General features: G+C 38.1%; 1 protein-coding gene across 1 annotated transcript in view; it reads left to right on the forward strand.

The window, feature by feature from the left end:
- The window catches only part of MAN1A2 (mannosidase alpha class 1A member 2), a 136145-nt gene that overhangs the window by 48457 nt on the left and 69034 nt on the right, over window positions 1–18654 (forward strand). The window contains exons 4-5 of the mRNA XM_069019054.1: window positions 13202–13320; window positions 15681–15761. Coding sequence (XP_068875155.1) covers window positions 13202–13320; window positions 15681–15761 — 200 coding nt within the window. The remainder of the gene's footprint in view (window positions 1–13201; window positions 13321–15680; window positions 15762–18654) is intronic.

Genomic DNA, 18654 nt, shown 5'->3' on the forward strand with positions numbered 1-18654 from the left:
AATGATGCACGTAAGATAATGAGCAAGCACAACAAACACTGAGCTTGCTTCAGAAGGGTTTCTGAATTTAGCACGAACCAGAGTAGTTGATGGTATTGTCAGATTCTCTTCCTGTAATGAAATCTGCCTGGATTTGCTTTTGAGGATGAGAGTAACCATCTGAAAGATGCTGTTTGAAGATGGTTTGTCCCTGCACTTGTTTGATGACCTGTAGGTGAACATATCCTGAAAACACAATTAAAATTATTCAGTCCAGATATGCTTCAGAGTTTGAAACTATTATGTGTTTGTGATATGTTTTTCTCCAGTATCATATGAACTAATTACTGTAGCATAAGCTGTAAGGATACTTTCTTGTGAGTTAAATTGAGTAGTTAGTACTAGTTGGGTTGCATCAGTCTTCAATCTCTGTTTTTCTATAAAAATGTTTATTTGAGAACCTGGATTACTTTAAGGAAAAATATAAAGAAAAGAGACAATCCCTGGGCAATTTGGAACATTGTCCTCAGCAAAACTGGAAATCACGGGCTGTCATGTAGTCTGATACTTTCTGAAATAAGAGTTCTGAAATTTGTGGTGTGTTTTATTTTGTTGTTTTGGGGTTGTTTTTTGGTTTGTTTTGCTAATTTTAACTATCTAAAAATAAAGTGAAGATGCGCGGATTGTCAGGTAATAAGTACATGGCAAAGTGCTGATACAACTCTTGCAAAATTGAAGGCTTCCCATATTACTAGCAGTGCATTTCTAAACCTTGCATTTGGATGTATTCTGTCTAGAGATGAGCTGCTTTACATGAAGATCTGATAATGTATATACCCATAAACAGTTTTATGTTTAGGTATGTTTTGAAGGGTGTGGAAAGATTTTAATAATGATAAAAAGTTTTAAAGTTGTAGATGCTTGCATACACACATGCCCACTCTCATACACAAAGATTTAATAAAGTCATTATTTTGTATTTTGTCACACTAGAACTGTCTCATGCATTGATAGAGCTTTCATGCCTCTCCTGTTCTCTCGTCTCACATGCCACACAAACAGTCAATTTAATCTGAGCTGCCTGCCAGTTCTCTCTTGGGATCTTATCTTCTAGGGGGGAAGAGAGAATTGTCAATGAAGTCACAGTGTGGTTGCATTTGTGTTACCTGGTAGAGCCCCAAGGCTGCAATGCAGTGCCTTATCTCTTCCTTAAAGCTTGACCAAATACCCTCTTTTATGAGGCATTTTTGTCTGGCATGTTAAGTATCATTGGTGAGCAAGATATGTCCAAGGAAATAACTCAAGGACTCAGGTGGGGCAGCTAGTGTGCTGAATATTCTCTAATATACCAATGGATTGCTTGGTTTGTCCTGCATCACTGAGTGTGTCCTGTTGCCTGGCATGTGCACAGCCAGCATCAGCCTTTTGCTGCCGGTGCCACTGGTGAACCCTTGTGACACGGGAGGAAGTTGCTGAGGTGGCTGCCAACTGCCCAGTGCCGCAGCAATGTAGGAAGCTCCTGCAGCAGCTCCTCGTGTTGCTAAGCAATGGAGATCTGGAAGTGCATTTCTCTCTGCGCTGGGGAGCAGGAGCAGCGAGACTCCCAAAGAAGAGGCATCTGTCAGACTGCAAGGATGGGAGGCTGTTGCAAGCAGGAGCTGAGTCAGGCACAGGAGCCTGCTTTTCCAATACCTTTACAAGTACAGTATATCTTGGGAGAGCAGTGTGATTTCTTTGTCCCCTTTGTTGTTCCTGAAAATGAGAGGTGGAATATTTCTTGTAAGCACTACAAGAAAATACTGCAACAGATTTTTTTATTATTACTTACCCTTGGAAATAATCATTATTTTATAAGGCATGTTTGTTATCTATCCTTGTAGCAGTTGTCAGAGCAGCTCAGGCTGCCCAATACTATCACCTGCTGTCACCTGATTAGTTGTAATTTACTTTTGAAGCTCACATTAACTGAGTGTCAAGAGTGTCTGCTTTTGTAAGCCTTTTGTATTTTCTGGTTTGTTTGCTTGTTTTTTACAACATCTGCAAAAATTTATAAACAGTATGGGGACAAACACTTTTACTGGAAAGAAAATAGATGATGCACTTTAAAGACTGAGGAATGACTTCTTGAAAATACAACAGAAAACTTCTGGTGTCTTCTCACTGTAAAATCCTAATGAAAAGACAGATGGGAAACACAGTTTCTGCACAGCATCCTTTTTGTGTGCATGTGTTCAGCCTCTGAATCCATGTAGAGGATAAATGAGCACAAAAAGGGAATATTGAGGTATATATGTAAACAGAAATGTTCTTGACTATATGTTATCCTGATGAAAAGAAAAACTCCTTACTGAGCAGTAGTTCTTACCTTTTAACTGTACGTGCACAAGTAATCTACTCATTATTGCCTTTTTCTGTTGCAAATGAAAGAGGAAAGAAAATCCATTCATGCTAACCAGTAAAGGGAGGTAATTTCACAATGCAAATTTCAGCCTAATCTCTGTATTTCAGGTTCAACTCAATTTTAAAATAAATGGAAATGGCCTTAGGAGAGGTCTGTGCATCTGTGTCCTCTGCAAACTCATGAATGAGTGACTACAGCAAGATAATGTTGAATATTATATGTACATTGAATATGTATTTTTTTTTGACCAGTGACACAAATTTTGGAAAGATAAAATTTTGAGAAAGAGCCTAACTCCTGAGTTGCTGGCTTTATTTGAAACTAGAACAGTGTTCTAATATCATGAGAAAAGTTCCTTCAGGTCAGATGACAGATCAAACATGATAGTTACTCAGTCTTCAGAAATTGCTCACAGCAGGTACCTAGGGAAGACATGTAAGAGCAGGAAAAGCTTCTAGTGTGCTTGTCTCAGAGTACTCCACAACCTTATAGAAGTTTGTGTAGTGTTAGTGCTTCTATGGTCAGAGGCAGCAAATTTTATTTAATAACTTCTGGTTTATTTTTCCTTGATTTTGTCCAAACTGCTTTGTAGTTTGGGCAACCTTAAGAGCAACATAACCCAGAGTGTTTCCATAGTTTGATTTGATATTGTGTAGAAAACTTTTTCGTTTTGAAGTCTGCTTGCTCTCCTAGGTGACTAGTTTTGGTGCTGGAAAAAAATCAACCCTTCATTCATTTCTTCCTTGCCATTCATGAGTTTGTAGGTCTGCATATGCCCTCAGTAGTGCCCCTGTTTTGTGTGGAGAGTCTTGGCCTGTTAACTCATTTCTTGTACTTACATTTTTTCATACCTGATATGTTGTTACCTTCTTCCTTTGTATATTTTCAAGGTGTTGGCTTTGGGGTTTTATTTGGTCTTTGAGAGGAAGACTAAAACTTTGTTCCATTTTCTGTTTCGTTTGCTGTTCCTTTCCTAATAATTGTGTTTTCTGTCTTCTAGGCTCCTTGTTGAGTCTACAGACACATGACAGGGTAGCTTTTCTGCAGTAGCAATCCTTTTGGAAATTGTCATCCACTGTATCCAATGATACATATTATAAATCTAATGTTATAAATATTTTCAGTTATTTCATATTTAAGCTTTTGCCTGAGCAGCCATCTCAGTAGGATCCCACTGGTAGTTTTACCTCACACTGATGGTTGTTTACACCTACCCCATTTCCTGTCTTTTAAACCATTATTCATCTGTGTGAGAACAGTTTTCTTTTGCCCTGTGGCAGGTCAGTTTTCTTAAGAGCTTCTGTTGAGGGGTGGTCTCACATTCCTTCTGTGTATGTTCTCTGTCCATATGCAAGTTCACTTCTTCAAAAGACCTTAACATTGATGCTAAGGTAAGACTTCCCTCTACAAAATTTCTGACTTTTCCTCAGTTTATCTCATTTAAAGCTGTCTTCTGATGGATGCTGCCATTTGGGCAAATAGTGATTTGTTAACACTGTGTTGCTTCATTGCAGTACGTATCATGCTTATTCAGAATATAGCTGTTCTCTGAAACTTGCAAATTTGTGCAGACAGGATACAATCTGGCTGTGTGTTCCCTCTTAAGTGCTTTACAGTACTGGTGCTGTAGATAAAACCAACTGCTTTGCTAAGAATGTTTTTTGAATGTCATTGATATTTCATCAAACTGTCACAAGTGTGCCTATGCATATCAGGAAAATTCACCAAGAACAGCTGTTGTCTTCTGTTCTTTTTAATAATACAGTATTCCAACTGAATTCTTCTCACACAGTTTGTATTAGTTCACGTACAACACATTTAGGGCAGTTGTACTGAGTCGCTTTTTTAAGTGTTTCTGAAGCAGTTATGTTAAATGCTATTCAGAAGATTGAAAATTCTGCTTTAACCAGAAAATCCCACAAAACAAACAAACAAAAGGTGCACAAATGCAAAGTGGAATTAGATAAACACACCTCATTTTCATAACCTGCCTTGTTAGAGTAGTGAGGTAAACATCTGCATGAAATGGAAATGAAAAAATTAAGTCATACTGGAGTGCAGGGCTGAGGCTTAGACTCAGAATTTTGATTCTTTCCAGTAGCATTCTCTCCTGTTCTTGTCTTATAAACCAGATGATTTGCTTTGATTTAGATTGTGGGAATGCTGTTCACAAATTTAAACCTTTTTCCTATCATTTGGAATTGAGAGCAGAGGGTGTAATAAGGAAATAAGTTAAAGCTATGCAGTCTTGTTTTGGACTGTGTTAAAATATGAACAGGCATGACAGCTGAGTAAGAATTAGCATACTGAGCTGTAAAACTAAATCTGCTGAGGACTGCTCCATGGGCATGTGTACAGCAAGGGAGTCAGATGTGGGTACACTTTGCTGTCATCAGAAGCCAGAAGATGTACCAGGCAGCTGGAATTCAGAAACAGTTCAACCACATGAGTGGAGCACTGTGCTTGTTCCTAATGCACTGAGACTGTTCACTCAAGTTTTGCACCCTTCTGGTGAAGTTTTTGGCTATCCCACTGAAAATCTGTTCCTCTTACACTGTCCCAAAGAAAATTTAGAATGTGGGTTGGACCAAAATGTGCAGAAGTGGCCCAAATATAAAGATAGAAAAGCTTGTGTGCCGTGATGGCTCTTAGGTGGGTTTTTTTTTAATATGCCTTTTCTACTGCCTAGCTGACAAAGTAATTTAGCTTACAATTATCTGTGAGAGATTGTATCTTGTCTTGGAAGATCCATACTTAGCTTGCTTCATACATCAGGTCATACAACTATACCGAGTCCAGATAATACCTTTTCCTCTTACTCTAAAGTATTAATCTTGCTTTGCTTGCTGCTGTGTTTAACTGATTGCTGCCAGTGTTTAGGTTCTTTGTACTTCCAGGCCATTGTTCACAGATACTTTTCCTTTCAGTCTTCTGCTTCCTATTTTCTTAAAATGGACTTGCTTCAGGTCTGTATTTTTGGTTAGTTTTGACTGACTGCTTTGTGTGTGCAGCAAATTTGCCATCACCATTCATTTCTCACAGGTTATTCTCGCTTTCTTTCTGGTACACTTCCATGGCCTCCTTTGTACTCAGTGCCATCTCCTCTCCCTCATTCCTTTCCTACTCTGAAATTCATCCTAACCTTTCTCTCCTGATATTGTGGCCTTTCAGTTATCACCAAGTCTTAACCTTCCACTAACTCAGATCATAGTTCCAGCATTAATCTTTATTATGGTCTGCACAGTCCTCTTCCTGTGTACAGTAATTCAGTTTGGTCTTTGTGCTTAAAAATAAAATAACAAAAATATATGGATAAAATTGGATAGAAATGTAAAAAATTGAAATAGTCTGAGGGTATTCAGGCTTTGCACTGGGGGGACTGCATTCAACTCTTGCTTGCATGAATTTTGAATTAATTTAAAGGGCCATGTAAGATTTAGTTAGGGAGCAAAATAAAGCAATAAGTGAAGAGCAGTCGAGGAAGGTTTATTGCAGTATGGAGTCTTAGAGTTTTAAAATTTGGGTCTTAAGAACATAGGTATTTAAGCAGCAGTTTGATTATTAACAAATACCAGCAGATCCAGTTTTTAATAGGTTTAAAGTCTAGTGTACAATCGGTGTTCTACTCCCATTACTTCCTCAGTTATGAAATTAAGGAAAGCATTACACTTGATTATTTAATGTTATTTATATGCTAAAGTACTCTATTGTCTGGTACAAAACATTAAGACCTCCTTTTCATCTTGTCTGTTATCAGCAATTTAATAGGACTGAGCAATCAACATGCTTAGTTTTTTGTTCTGCCTTTTTAATTAGTCTAAAATGTTAAAGGCAATTGGTTTCTTCATGGATACTTACAGGCTTATTCATTGCGTTTTATGACTGAGCTGAAATCCTATGCTGCAGTTTTGTATGAAATGTATAGTTTCATTGACTAATTTTGAAGCACTTGTTTTCTCAGTGAAATTAAACTCTCTTGTTCAAAATTTTAATTAATTTTCTTAAACGTTATCTTGTTCCTTGTGAGTCATTAAGATATTTCGTAAGTGGTATGCTTCAGTAGTGGCAGCTTTATTGCCAGAGCCTCATTAGAGATACAGAAAACAGTTGATAATTGTTTGCTTTTAATTTTCACATTACATATTTTCCTACCATGTCTGTAATTGTCTGTCACATCAAGAAATCCTGTTGCTACAGTCTGAAAACTTGAATTATTTGAATCTTTGGGAGTAGAAATTGGTATAATTTCTAATACATAGTGCAGTCTTGCCCAGTATGTGTTTTTCAGCCATTATGAATCTGGGCAGACAGGAATATCAATAACAAGAGTATTTATTTTCTTTAAGATTGTAATAACTCTGTATTTAATGTCAGGCTGAGTTTATCAAAGAAGCATTTTCACTCAGTTGCTAGGGATTAAAACAACTCCCTATGTGAAAAATAACTAAACTTTTAGGTTACACCTGTGAGAGAGTATATATTTGTCCGTGGGGAGGCTTTACATCTCCTCTTTTGTTTCTGGAATCACTGTGGTGGAATAGGGAGGATCTGCTCTATGCTTGTGTACACACCAATGGTTGGGTTGCTGTCAGTAGTTCTGGAGCAGTCCGAAGCTGAGGTCACCTGCTTTAGTGGAAATTTATCTTAGAAATTACGGTAAATTATCCCTTGAGGCTTTGGTGTTCTCACATTCCTTTTGCAAGCTTATCCTCCCTCCACCCCCAGGTAGCTACACCAGTTGTCAAGCATGTTCTGCACCATGCAGGAGTAGGTTCAGCTTCTGCTAAATGATGTCTGTCCAGGGTCCTGGAAAAAACAAGAGCTGGATATGAGGCTGGCTGAGACCAATTCTATTTCTGGTGTGGGAGGTCTGTTTGTATCTTACGGTTCTGTAGATCAGTGTGATCATCCCATTGGCCATGGGAAGCTGTTTTGAGAGTGAAAGCTATTTTCTTGCATCTGGATCCCTAGTCTTTGCATATAACTATGGAATCCAGCTTTTCTATTGCTTAGGAAGATAAGTCTGCTTTCCAGTGTATAAAATAACTTATTTCAATTGGAGGTTTTAACACAGAGGTGCTTGCTCTTTGTGTGGTGTAGAGACAGCTGTCTTCAGTAATCGTCCAAATGCTTTTACTGTATCCAACTGCTTGTTCTTCCTTAATCTTGCCAATTCCCTTAGCTTTCTTCAAAATGTAGCTGCTGATGTCTGCAGGCTGTCCTTGTAAAGGAGAATAAGAGTCTTTATTAGATTCCTGTGTAATTTTGTCACTGGTTAAGGAAATATTAAAAGCTTACCTTGATTGTAAATGGACTGATGAGTATCCTGCTTTTGGACTCGTCATCTGCTATCTTTTCTGAGGAATAATAAAATGCTTCTTTCTTAGTCACTGCTTGAGGTAAAAGAGTAGGAACGGTCACGTGCACCTATTAGGCCTATTTATATGACTTCTTTGGAAGCAGAGTGGCCTCAGTAGTTTTCCACTTAGGCTGATTTCCTTGACTTAGTAGCAGCAGAGTGTACATTTTGGTAATGAGAGATCCATTTGACTAGGTCGGATTTCCTTCAGGTTTGTTACTCCTCTAGCAAGTCTCTGGGTAGATGCCAAGCATGTTGTAAGACACACACTTGTGGCACAGAAGTGTTGGAGCACAGGCAGAGGGAGAAAGGGTAACAAGGAAATTCTCTCTCCAAGCTTTTGCCTACCCCTGGTTTATTCACTGCAGGGGGGTGGGAAAGAGCCTTGATGCTGTGCAAGCACTGCTCAGCAATAGTCAAAATTCTGGTGTGTTTCCCACACTTGTTTAGTCACACATCCAAACCCCACAGCACCATACAAGCTGCTGTGAAGAAAATTAACTCTCTCCCATGCAGACCGAGTACCCCTGCTCAGCCCTCCACTTGGGCCAAGGAAAGCCCCTGTGGAAGTGTTTTTCAGAAGTAATGAGATTTGTGTGTGGTGTATACATTTTGAAGTAAGGAGGAGGTATGAGTGACATGTTAAATAATCAGAATTTCTGTGAAGCACCTATTTGATGATTACCTTTCAGCTTAGTGCATGACTTCAGTTTGCTGGTGCAGAGTTTTAATTTGTCATCTTGTTCCTTATTTAACTTGCCTGTGTCTCATATCTATAGTCTTTTCTGTTCATAATTGATCTATGCTTATCCACATATTTTCTCTAGTACCTCACTGCTTACAGTCTCTTCTGCTTCCACATAATAAATACACTAAGCAACCCTGAGCTGGTACCAGACTTTCTAAATCTCTACACTTTTTCTTATGGTATAATGAAAATGGGCTATTTATTTCCTTCATATTCCTTTTGTCATGAACACTTGACAATGCTCTGTCTCCCTTGTACTTTGATAGTCTCTTGTGAAACTTTCAAATGGTACTAATAAGCCAGTTCTTCATCTAGCACTTTGGCATACTGAAAGAATTCTAGATAAGAAGACCATTTTTCTTTTAGAGGCCCTGATATTTACACTTAGTCATATGATTTGCTGGAAATTGCAAACTGTAGATTTATGTGGTATCAAGTGAAGGAATTATTTGGCTTATCTCAGGAAACTGAAGTCTACCTAACTACAAACCTGAATTACCATTTCGCAGTCCTTTGGAATAATACTCTTGCTTAATGAGACTGTGCACGATTTTCTTAATAGTTCAGCTATTTCACTGCTAAATTCTTTCCATTAGCTCATGATGGATGTTCTGTTTTATTTAGAAGAATGAGCATTGCATTCATTAGGCAAACTTCATTAAATTTGGAGCTCAATCAACTAGAACTATAATTATATGGAGAGGAAACTTCCTAATCTGACGTTTGTAAAACTGGGCCTTTTTGGAATTGGTTATTATCCTATGCAACATGACTAGCTGAGCCTTTGTATTGAACAGAGGCAGACCCTGGGAGGAGTGCCTTCAGCCAGCAGAAGTGTTATTTTCTATTATAGTTTAATTGTTTTATAGCCTTTTTTCACCACAATGAGACATCTGCTCCCTCTGTGTCTGGAGCAATAATGGACTGCTTGAGGTGGTAGCAAGAAGTGTATACTCTAACCTGTTTTCTCATTATTTAGGGTTACTTTATGGCTCTTCAAATGATACCTTCTGCAGTTTAATTCCAGGGAGGTTATCCACTTGTCCTTCAAGGAAAAATTTATGGATCTTGGCATGGCTATGAAAGGAAAAAAAGAACATTATTATGAATGGAAAATTATTTCACTTTGTGACTTCAGATGAATGGTTTCTATCAGCATCAGTAGGGGGAAGTACCACTGCCTATCCATTTCTGCTTTACCTATAGCAGTACACATGACTAATGCAGGCTAGTGATTGGAACACTCGCTGTTTCTTCCTTCTTTAGTTTTCAGTCAATGCCTTGCTGGTAGTGCAGTACTTTTTAAGATGAAGACAGCTATTACAATGTCACTGCTTGTTTTGGTCGAGGTGTAGATACAGAAGAATTCAGTGGAAGCTTACTTAAGACCAAATTAAGAATGACATTCTTTCCACATAGTCCTTGAAGAAAAAGCTGAGAGCAGTTAATTAATTTTACTCTCTGACCAAACATAGTGTAGCCCACAAATGATTTTATGTTGTACCTATCATGCAGTATGGGGCAGCCAAGGTTGTTACATGTATATTGTCTTCAGTGTTGCATTATGTTCAGTTCTGCCCTGTATTCTTGTAAGCACAAGACTTCTGAGTGTGAATTCTGCATTTTGGACTTTTCCACATCAATGCTCATGAGGAGGGTATTAGCTTGCTTTCTGCTGCCTGATTGACACTAAAAGAAGAAGATTGGGTAGACAATCAGTTTCAAAATACTAACTTGTTATCTCTTGACCTTTTGGAAATGTGTTCAGCCAAAAGGGTTTAAAAATGCAAAGATTGTTCCTCTGAGTCTTCCTCAAGGAAGAAGTACTCGTGTAGAAAAAAAGAAAAATAACTCAGATTTGGTCAAAATAGCCTGCTTATATGAAAAAAGAAAAACTAATAATTTATTATAGGTTGCGATAGAAATGCTATCCTTAGGAGATTGTGATAAAAAATAGTTGGGCTCTCCCATGGAGTCTAGAAACTATAACCATGCTGATCTGTGCCTCAGAACCAGGTGCCCATCACTGCTTAGGAAGAGGCACGAGAGAGTAGAGGGGGCTTTTCTCAGTAACGTTTTGTTGGACATTCATGATTCTAGGAAAGAAACATAAAAGGTGAAAGAAAGGACTGTAAAGGCAGCCAGAGGGAGGACTTGAACAAACTAATAGAGTGTTGGGCTGCATTTGTTTCTGTGCCTGCAAACAGTGCAGAAGGATCTGGCGTGAAACGGGTTGTAGGCAATCCCTTTTGGGGACCACTGGTTTAGGTGAGATCTCTGTATATGGGGTTGAGGGCTCACTTTTAAGTGATAATGAAAGCAAATTTCTTGTCTGTGTTTGGCGAAGTCATATTGTTCAGTAATCATGGGATGCACTGGGGAAACTACGAACACTTCTGTTCAGCTCTGGAGAGAGCTCTGTTCTGTTCTCTCTGAATGCATCTATTGGGTTTATGAGATAGCAAAAGTTATTATGTGCTTTTTCATTTCCATGGCCCTTCTTCCATGGTTCTGTGCAGAGAAGACCATGAAAAAAGTTGTTTAAATTTGTATTTTTGAAGATACTTCCTTGAGGGCTGGCAAGTACATATTCTTGCCCCCAACATACCGCTCTCCCATGTTGTGGACACTGGAAAGTAGTTCTGAGAGCTAGAAAACTTTGGAAGATTGTACTATGGTGTCTGAAGTTTTTTGGAGTAGGTGTAGAGAGGTAGGGTGGTGGACAATGACACACCAGTCCATTTCCATGCAATGTGTTCTCCTCATCCCATGCAAATTGAAGAATACAAGAGCTTACTGATGGGATTCCCACTGTGTTTAAGTTGGAAAGTTTTTATTTTTTGAAACTATTGCAAGAGGAGCTTTCAGGATTTCCCAAGACTTACGTGTCCCTATTTATTCAAACACTTTGTGTATTTGAAAATTTTATCAATAAGGTTTAAATAAAGGAACAGAAATTACTTTGAGCGTGTCGTGGAAGCAGTATAACACATTCCAACTTCATGTTAAAAAATACTTTGTCGGCTGGTACTGAAGGTAGTCCTTGTGTCATGGTCTTATTTGCATATCTTTGAAGTGGTAAATTAGATAACTGTAACATTATGCTTTTGAGAAGGTGCTAAGTTAAGTGCAGCGCAGTGGCTCTTCTCAAGCAACCTCCACTTCGGCACAAGCGGTGGAATTTGTCATTTGGCTGAAGGCATTAAACCTTTCAGTACTTAAGCACCTCAGTGAATTCATTTCCTGAGAGTTATAGGTATGGCTGATGGACAATTTGTCAAAGGATTTGTCTTTTAATTAATCTTGCAAAAGGTAGCGTGTCCCAGTCTGCACTTGAATTTTCTTAACAAACACCACCAACCTTAGGCTTTCCATATCTAATTGATATTAATTAATACTGATGCTATTCTTTAAAAATTAGTTGGTGGATACTGTTGTGTTTAATTTTTATTATTTGGGGAAAGACGCCCCTGAAAATGGAATTAAGCTTACATGTCAGTCATTTAGGTGGGTGAAAGAAATACAGTGGGGGTGATGGCTTCATTCAGTTACTATTATGGTTGAGGGGAAAAAAATAGCTTCTAACCATGTGAAAGTCAGGAATGGATGAGTAGAACCTACCAAGCAGGAACACTCTGCTGTAGATATTCCTATTATAGGTGGAAAGCACATTTAGAGAACCCAAAAATTGACTTGTTAGGACACTATTGTCATTAAATTGCTAATCATAGTTATTGCACTGGTTTATAGATTACAGGTACGAACAGTGAAATTTGGCTACTTTCTTAGTGCACAGGAAGTTTTATACACTCCATGAAAACAGATAACCCATTATAATTTTTGCTTTCCTCTAGAAACAAAGATCTTTGCCTACTGCTGGGATGGCCTTGGGAGACCAGAGTTGTCATGGGCCATGGCTCCCCACCTCGTCCTCCCTTGCGCCAGACCGATGAGTCACTCATCAATCAGCTCTAAATTGCTGCTGTTTCGAGTGAATGGCATTTTAGCTTAAAGCGCCATTGATTTTTATTTGGCTTTGAATGCTCCACTTGAAGTGGTGACAGTTGAGAAATCCATTAGCGGCTCATAGTGTGGGTCCCTGCAGACGCTCAGGGGAACATCTTGGGACTGCGGCTTTGGCAGTCATGCCAGGCCAGCGCTTCCCTGCTCATCAGTCCGTGCTTTTCAATGATTAGGTAGCATCCATAATTGCAAAACTTTGAATATTTCAGAAGTAAATGTTGGGAAATGCAAGGCATTACTGCAAGTACTGATTGCTTTGTCTTGCATATGCTTTTTTTTCTTTTTATTTCCTAACGCTTCTGTCCTAGAATTCCTAGTAGCTTTTTGAAGCTGAATGTCTTTCTGTCCTTTGGTATTTTGTGGCAGGTTTTTTTGTGTCAAAGTATGGTTGCTCAAGTTAGGAAAGCAGATGAGTTCAAGTTCAAGTTAGGAAAGCAGATGAGAAGGGCTCTTTTTTCCATCTTTAGTATGCTTCTTTCCCCAGAAGCCCAACTGTGCCAGAGGATTGATGCTTTGAAAGAGAAGTGGGAATCCTCTTATGTACCTGCTCATTTTGATTATTCTTTGTGCTTTGTACACCTTTGTAGTAACTTTGCTTTGCTACTGCTTAGGTTATTTTCTCATGTTTGTGATGTTTAAGAAAAGTAACAAAATAGTCACTTGTAACAGAAATCCTTCTTTTTGCATGTAGGAAACTCACAAATGGGTGCTACCATAGTAGATGCATTGGATACTCTTTTTATCATGGGCCTTCATGATGAATTCAGAGAAGGACAAGAATGGATTGACAAAAATCTTGATTTCAGTGTGGTGAGTAGAGCTTGCCCTAATATTTCTCTAGTCCTTTTCACAGTGTTCATCTTGGGGGGAGACAGAAGAGGTCTTTCAGGTGAAACTTAAAAAAACGTGTGGATCAAAGTGTCAGATGTGAACTTAAGTGACATTCTCTGTGTATCTAACATTATTGTAGAAAAAAAAATATCCCCCAACCCTTTCACGCTTACAATTGTGAGTAAAGATACATCTATCTACTGTATTTTCAAAGTGCAAATTATAATTGGATAATGGAAGAAAGGGGAAGTGTTTCGTGAGAAACAACCAGGCTTCAGAAATGAAGACATAAAGATGAGGTTTTACTGGCTGCTAGTAGCTGCAATTAACTGAGCTATGAAAGACAATTTTCCCCCAAACTACAGTGTATAAATTACTTAAGAATACAATCTCTTCTTCCATTTCTTAAGCATTTTAATGTAAAATAGGCCATCTGAGTTCTTGAGTTTTCCTACAGGCTCTTAATCTATCACAAGAATTTCCCAGGTGGTCATACAGCATATGACATTGTTGAGAGTTTGGAAGCATTAAATGGAAGAAATGGCTCTGTTCTAGTCTTATTGATTAGTGTTCTTAGTACTAATTTTGGGACTGTCACAGACTCTGTGATGGAATTTGTATTTCAGTCCTTGGATTTGCCCTATGGTTCCAAAAATAATTTTTCATTCAGTAAATGCACATAATGACATGTATTTATACACTCAGAATTCACCAAATTGTTACTGTTGTTTCTCTATTTTATCCTGCTTTTCAAAAATTATTTGTTTGGGCTTTTTCCTTTTGATTTATACCTTGACTGTCTGGAAAACATCAAAGAAATTTTACTCTGCTTTTACAGTTAGTGCCAGATAATTATTCAGTCTAAAACTGAAGATCTTAAATATATCAGAGAAAGTGTAGACATAATGATACCATTGTGAGGGTGAACTAAATTGCTTCCATAACTTTTGTCTGATCTAAGGCAATTTCAGTATGAATTTGCAATATTAATCTAGGATTTTGATGGAAGAAATTTACATGGCCCTCTGGGGTTCAATTACATCTTCCTATGTATCAAAAACCATTTCTGAAGGTTAATGAGTTGTCTTGTGTATACACCAAACTTGGGTAATTTCCTTGTATGGTTTGGAGTTTATAAATAAATACATGAATTTGTTCCTCTTGGATTCTTTTACTGGGAAATGGAAATGATTGGTTTCGCTTTACACTGTCCCACTGCATGTGTGATTCATGAGTTTAATAGGTATTAAGTGGAATCATGCTGTATTGGTGTTATATTTCTAGTATCACCTCTATGTGAAAAGAAGAGGTTTTTTACTAAAAACATTTGGGAGTATTTCAAATTTTCAACTTTTTAATCAGTGCTGTTTGAAGAAATCTTTATTCATATTAGCTTTCTGGAATATGTAATATGTGCAAAATGCATTTAGTTCAGATCCAAGCACTGCAGGTGCCATAGAAATAGCACGAAATACCTGTGAATCTCATTTCAGCTGTGTGCAGATTGGTGAGTCAGCTTGTTCAGTGTATGTTGTAGTGACTTTTCTGGATAAAAGGAAAAGTCTTGCCTACCTCAAAATCTCTTAATAAAACTACATTTCTGCGTCTAATAGGTTGAAGAGAAGTTTATGGGGGAGACAGATGGAGTGTATGTGGAAAATTAAGTGAATGGGGCACAGAGGGAGTCAGAAAGATGTTAAAACTATCTGGTTCCTCTTAATTTTTTGTGGGTTAAATGAGTCAAAAGATATGGTTGAATTTAGCCTAAGGGTAAAAATGTGGAGGAAGGCAATAAAATGGTCTATTCTCTTGGGTTTCTCAGTGGCCTTGCAGTACTTGTCATAACATAAAGGCTATTCCTAGACAAAGAGTATGTTAAAATGGAGCTCTGAATTTGTTCTTAGTAATTCAGGTTAAGAAAGTGCATTATGAGAATTCTCTAATTATTATTTTGCTTTATCTTTTAAACCTAGAAGGTTTGGTGTTATGCTGAAACATAAGAGAAAAGATGCTGAATTATGGAAATGTACGGTCCTTGACTTCTTTCCCATGAGCCCCAAATTACTGTAATTGCACTTTGTGGTGATAAAATGGTTAGAGAGCAGGAGAAAAACTAATTTGATTTTAATAAAATCTGTTGAAGCTGTAACTAGAATTGTCATTTGGTGTCATGAAGATGTGCATGAGAATTTCAGTATGGATCTGGAGGCTGAAATGGTACAGACCCTTGCATGTGGGTTGCCTTAGGATATGTACATTCCTCTGCCTTGTCAATTTCTTTTTTCTTCCCTGATTAAGGAATTGGTTAATTATTTATTTATGCTTTCTTTCTGTTCTAGAATTCTGAAGTGTCTGTTTTTGAGGTCAATATTCGCTTCATTGGCGGTCTTCTAGCAGCATACTACCTTTCAGGAGAAGAGGTAAGGAGACTGAAAGGTGTCTGAAATTCAGTGTATTCTAGCAAATGTTGCATATGGAGGCTTTTCTAGAATCCTGATTTCTCAGTAGCTTGCAAACTAATTTTACAGCAGTCAGTTGTCCAAAATAACCAAATTCTTAGGGTATGGAATCTTTAAAGTTTGCTTCTGAGTAGGTCTCCTGCCATTTAGGACACTTTGTTACCATTTTGAAATGCTTCTTTTATCAAGATATTTTCAGAAGATATTCACTCAAGCATCAGCTTGAAATGTCAAGTGAAATGTCAGCCTTCTCATGCCAACAATAACTTGTTTTGATATTCTGTAACTCCATGAAGGTAGAAATAATAGCTTTGTCGCTTGTCCTGCAAGGCTGTAGGTTTGCCTCATCAAAGTGCTACTCAATCTTCTTACCATTTTGTCAGTGACAAACCAAGAAATAGCAAGCCAGTTTTATATAACTTTTGAAATGTCTGTTAAAAAAGATGTGGAGACGTGCTTCGATTGAAAGGATGCGTGTGCCCTAAGTCTTGCAGCCATGGACTTCCTTAGTCCAGCAGTCACAGTGATGTGACTTCTTATTTCCCATAATTTAGCAAGGCTAGAGTTTGACCCCCAGTTCTTCTCATGTCTTACCTGTCTTTAACCTATTGCCCGTGTCTTTGATTTCTTTGGTTTTGTCCTTTTTTTGTCGTGACCCTTCTGTAGCCCACTACCAGACATATTTCCTGGCTTAAGGCTTTCAATGTTCATAGGTATCATCCTCCTTTGTTTAGGGAAGCACCACATACATATCAACAAGTTCTCAGGGATTTTAAGCCTGCAGCCCTAAAAGTAACCAAGAGAAAATCTATAATTTGTTGGCTCTTGAAGTCTTTGGCATCATCCTGGATATGTGAATTTTCTCTTTCATAAGTGTCTTCTCTTCAGAAGAAGAGCTCAGTGGCAAATCAAAAATCCTGTGTACATCTTGAAAGAATTGGGTAGTTTATTTTTCATCCAGTGCTCCTGCTTCATTTTCTTTAAACTGGAATATGCTTCTTGGAGGCATCTGCTGTGAGTATGAAAAACCTCATTGAAAAAGCAATGATCACACATCCATACCTGGAATGTTTCTACAGATTGATACTGCACCTGTGCACAAGTCCCTTAAAGAGAACTTTTTTGCCCCAGCGTGCAGATGGGTGCAGCCAAACACTGCCAAAATACATGCTTTGTCTGCATTTGTAAAGCATAGTATTCCTTCTTAAATTTGCTTCTAACCTCTTGGTTGAGTCAGAACAAGCTCCTCTGCTTAAATAGCTTTAATTTCTTTCCTTCTTAGAAAGCATCTACCCTCTCTTTGCTAAATGTTGGTTGGGCTGAGTGTTTTAAGATTTTTATGGCATCATTCTCTCCAACAGACTTCAAATGCTTCATGATTTGTGATACAAGATTATTCCCGTCAAATGTCCATATGTATCATCTTTCTTTTCCTAAAGAACTGCTAAAAAAAGTGCTCAGACTGCATTTCTTTCAAAATAGTGTGGCAGCTAGGATTGCTTTGGGTATCTGAGAGACTGCTTCATTTGCCAAGTTGGATGGGGTTTCTCTGCAATTTGTCATTGTGCGTATGACAAACAAGGGAATTTGAGGCTCTTCAGCAACTGAGCCCAGGAGAGACACCTGTGTCTGGGAACTCCTTGGAGTTGGAAACAGGTTGCTTGAGATGTGATTTCCAATCTGGTCTTCTCTCTTCTGTTCCCAGAAAGGGAACATATTCCTTAGCTCAGGATTGTGACATGCTTGATTTCTTTATTCACTGCATTCAGGCACGTGAGGAGACACTTTTTAGCATTGCTAAGACAGACAAGCCTGTTCCCAGCCATTTGGGCCGATCAGGTTGTGAACATGCACGTGGGCTTACACCTTTAAGGCAGTCTCTGTCTCCTGGTAGGTATCCTTTCTTTGTTCACCAAGCTACTGTTTACTTGATCATATTCACTTGTTGATATTCTAGTCCCCATCTTCCTACCTCCAAGCCTCTACTTCATCAAGACGGTTGCTAGATTGGTTTAGAAGGTTTTCATACTGATTGCCATACTTTTGCATGTCTTGTTTGATGTATTTAAAGTGAGGTCCAGTACAATGAACAGGCTTCTTTGAATTAGTTCTGGTTTCTCCTTTTAATGAACACAAATTCTGCTTAGGTCTGCAACAGGCATTACTGCTGTTTGGTGATAGTTACAAAAACTGTTTTTATTTCATTTTGACTTCTGTCACTTAGTGTGGATAAAGGTGCTGTAGGGACAACCATAAAACAAAATGTCTAAGACTCGACATCAGCTGTGGAGCTTTAATCATTTGTAAATGGCCACATCTGGAGAATTTTATGGTCATCATGGTTTATCTATAATGCCTTTTGTAGGGACAGGGTATTTGTGCTTGATAGGATTTTATCTGATTGAGTCATAGTGGTAGATATTGACCATAGTTTTCAAGTACAGCAGACTATTAATTTAGATTAAATAGTCCTTTTTAATGCTTTTATTGAAAATATGTTAGTTTTTAAAGTTTATTTAGCATGTCTAGTGGCATGGCTCTGTGGTCTCCATGCTGTATTTAGACTGTCATGTTACTGGTATTACTTAGAGGAGCATCAGCAGAGATCATGGTTTTAATAATGCTGATAATGGTAGAATTTTAAGCCTTTCATGTTAAGATTGTGAGTATTGCTGTCCTTTTATCAGTAAGGGTTCCCTCTTACTGCAGTGAATGGGTGAATAATGAAATATAACTCCCTTACAACTAAAAATAAAGTTGCTGTTTTTAGCAGTTGACAGCTTGGCTGAAAATGCTGTAGGCTTGTCCTGTCCAGTGTTGAGTCACAGGCCTTTCTTTGTGAAACATGACACGT

This window comes from Aphelocoma coerulescens, chromosome 1 (assembly GCF_041296385.1).
Source record: "Aphelocoma coerulescens isolate FSJ_1873_10779 chromosome 1, UR_Acoe_1.0, whole genome shotgun sequence".
Lineage (NCBI taxonomy): Eukaryota > Metazoa > Chordata > Aves > Passeriformes > Corvidae > Aphelocoma > Aphelocoma coerulescens.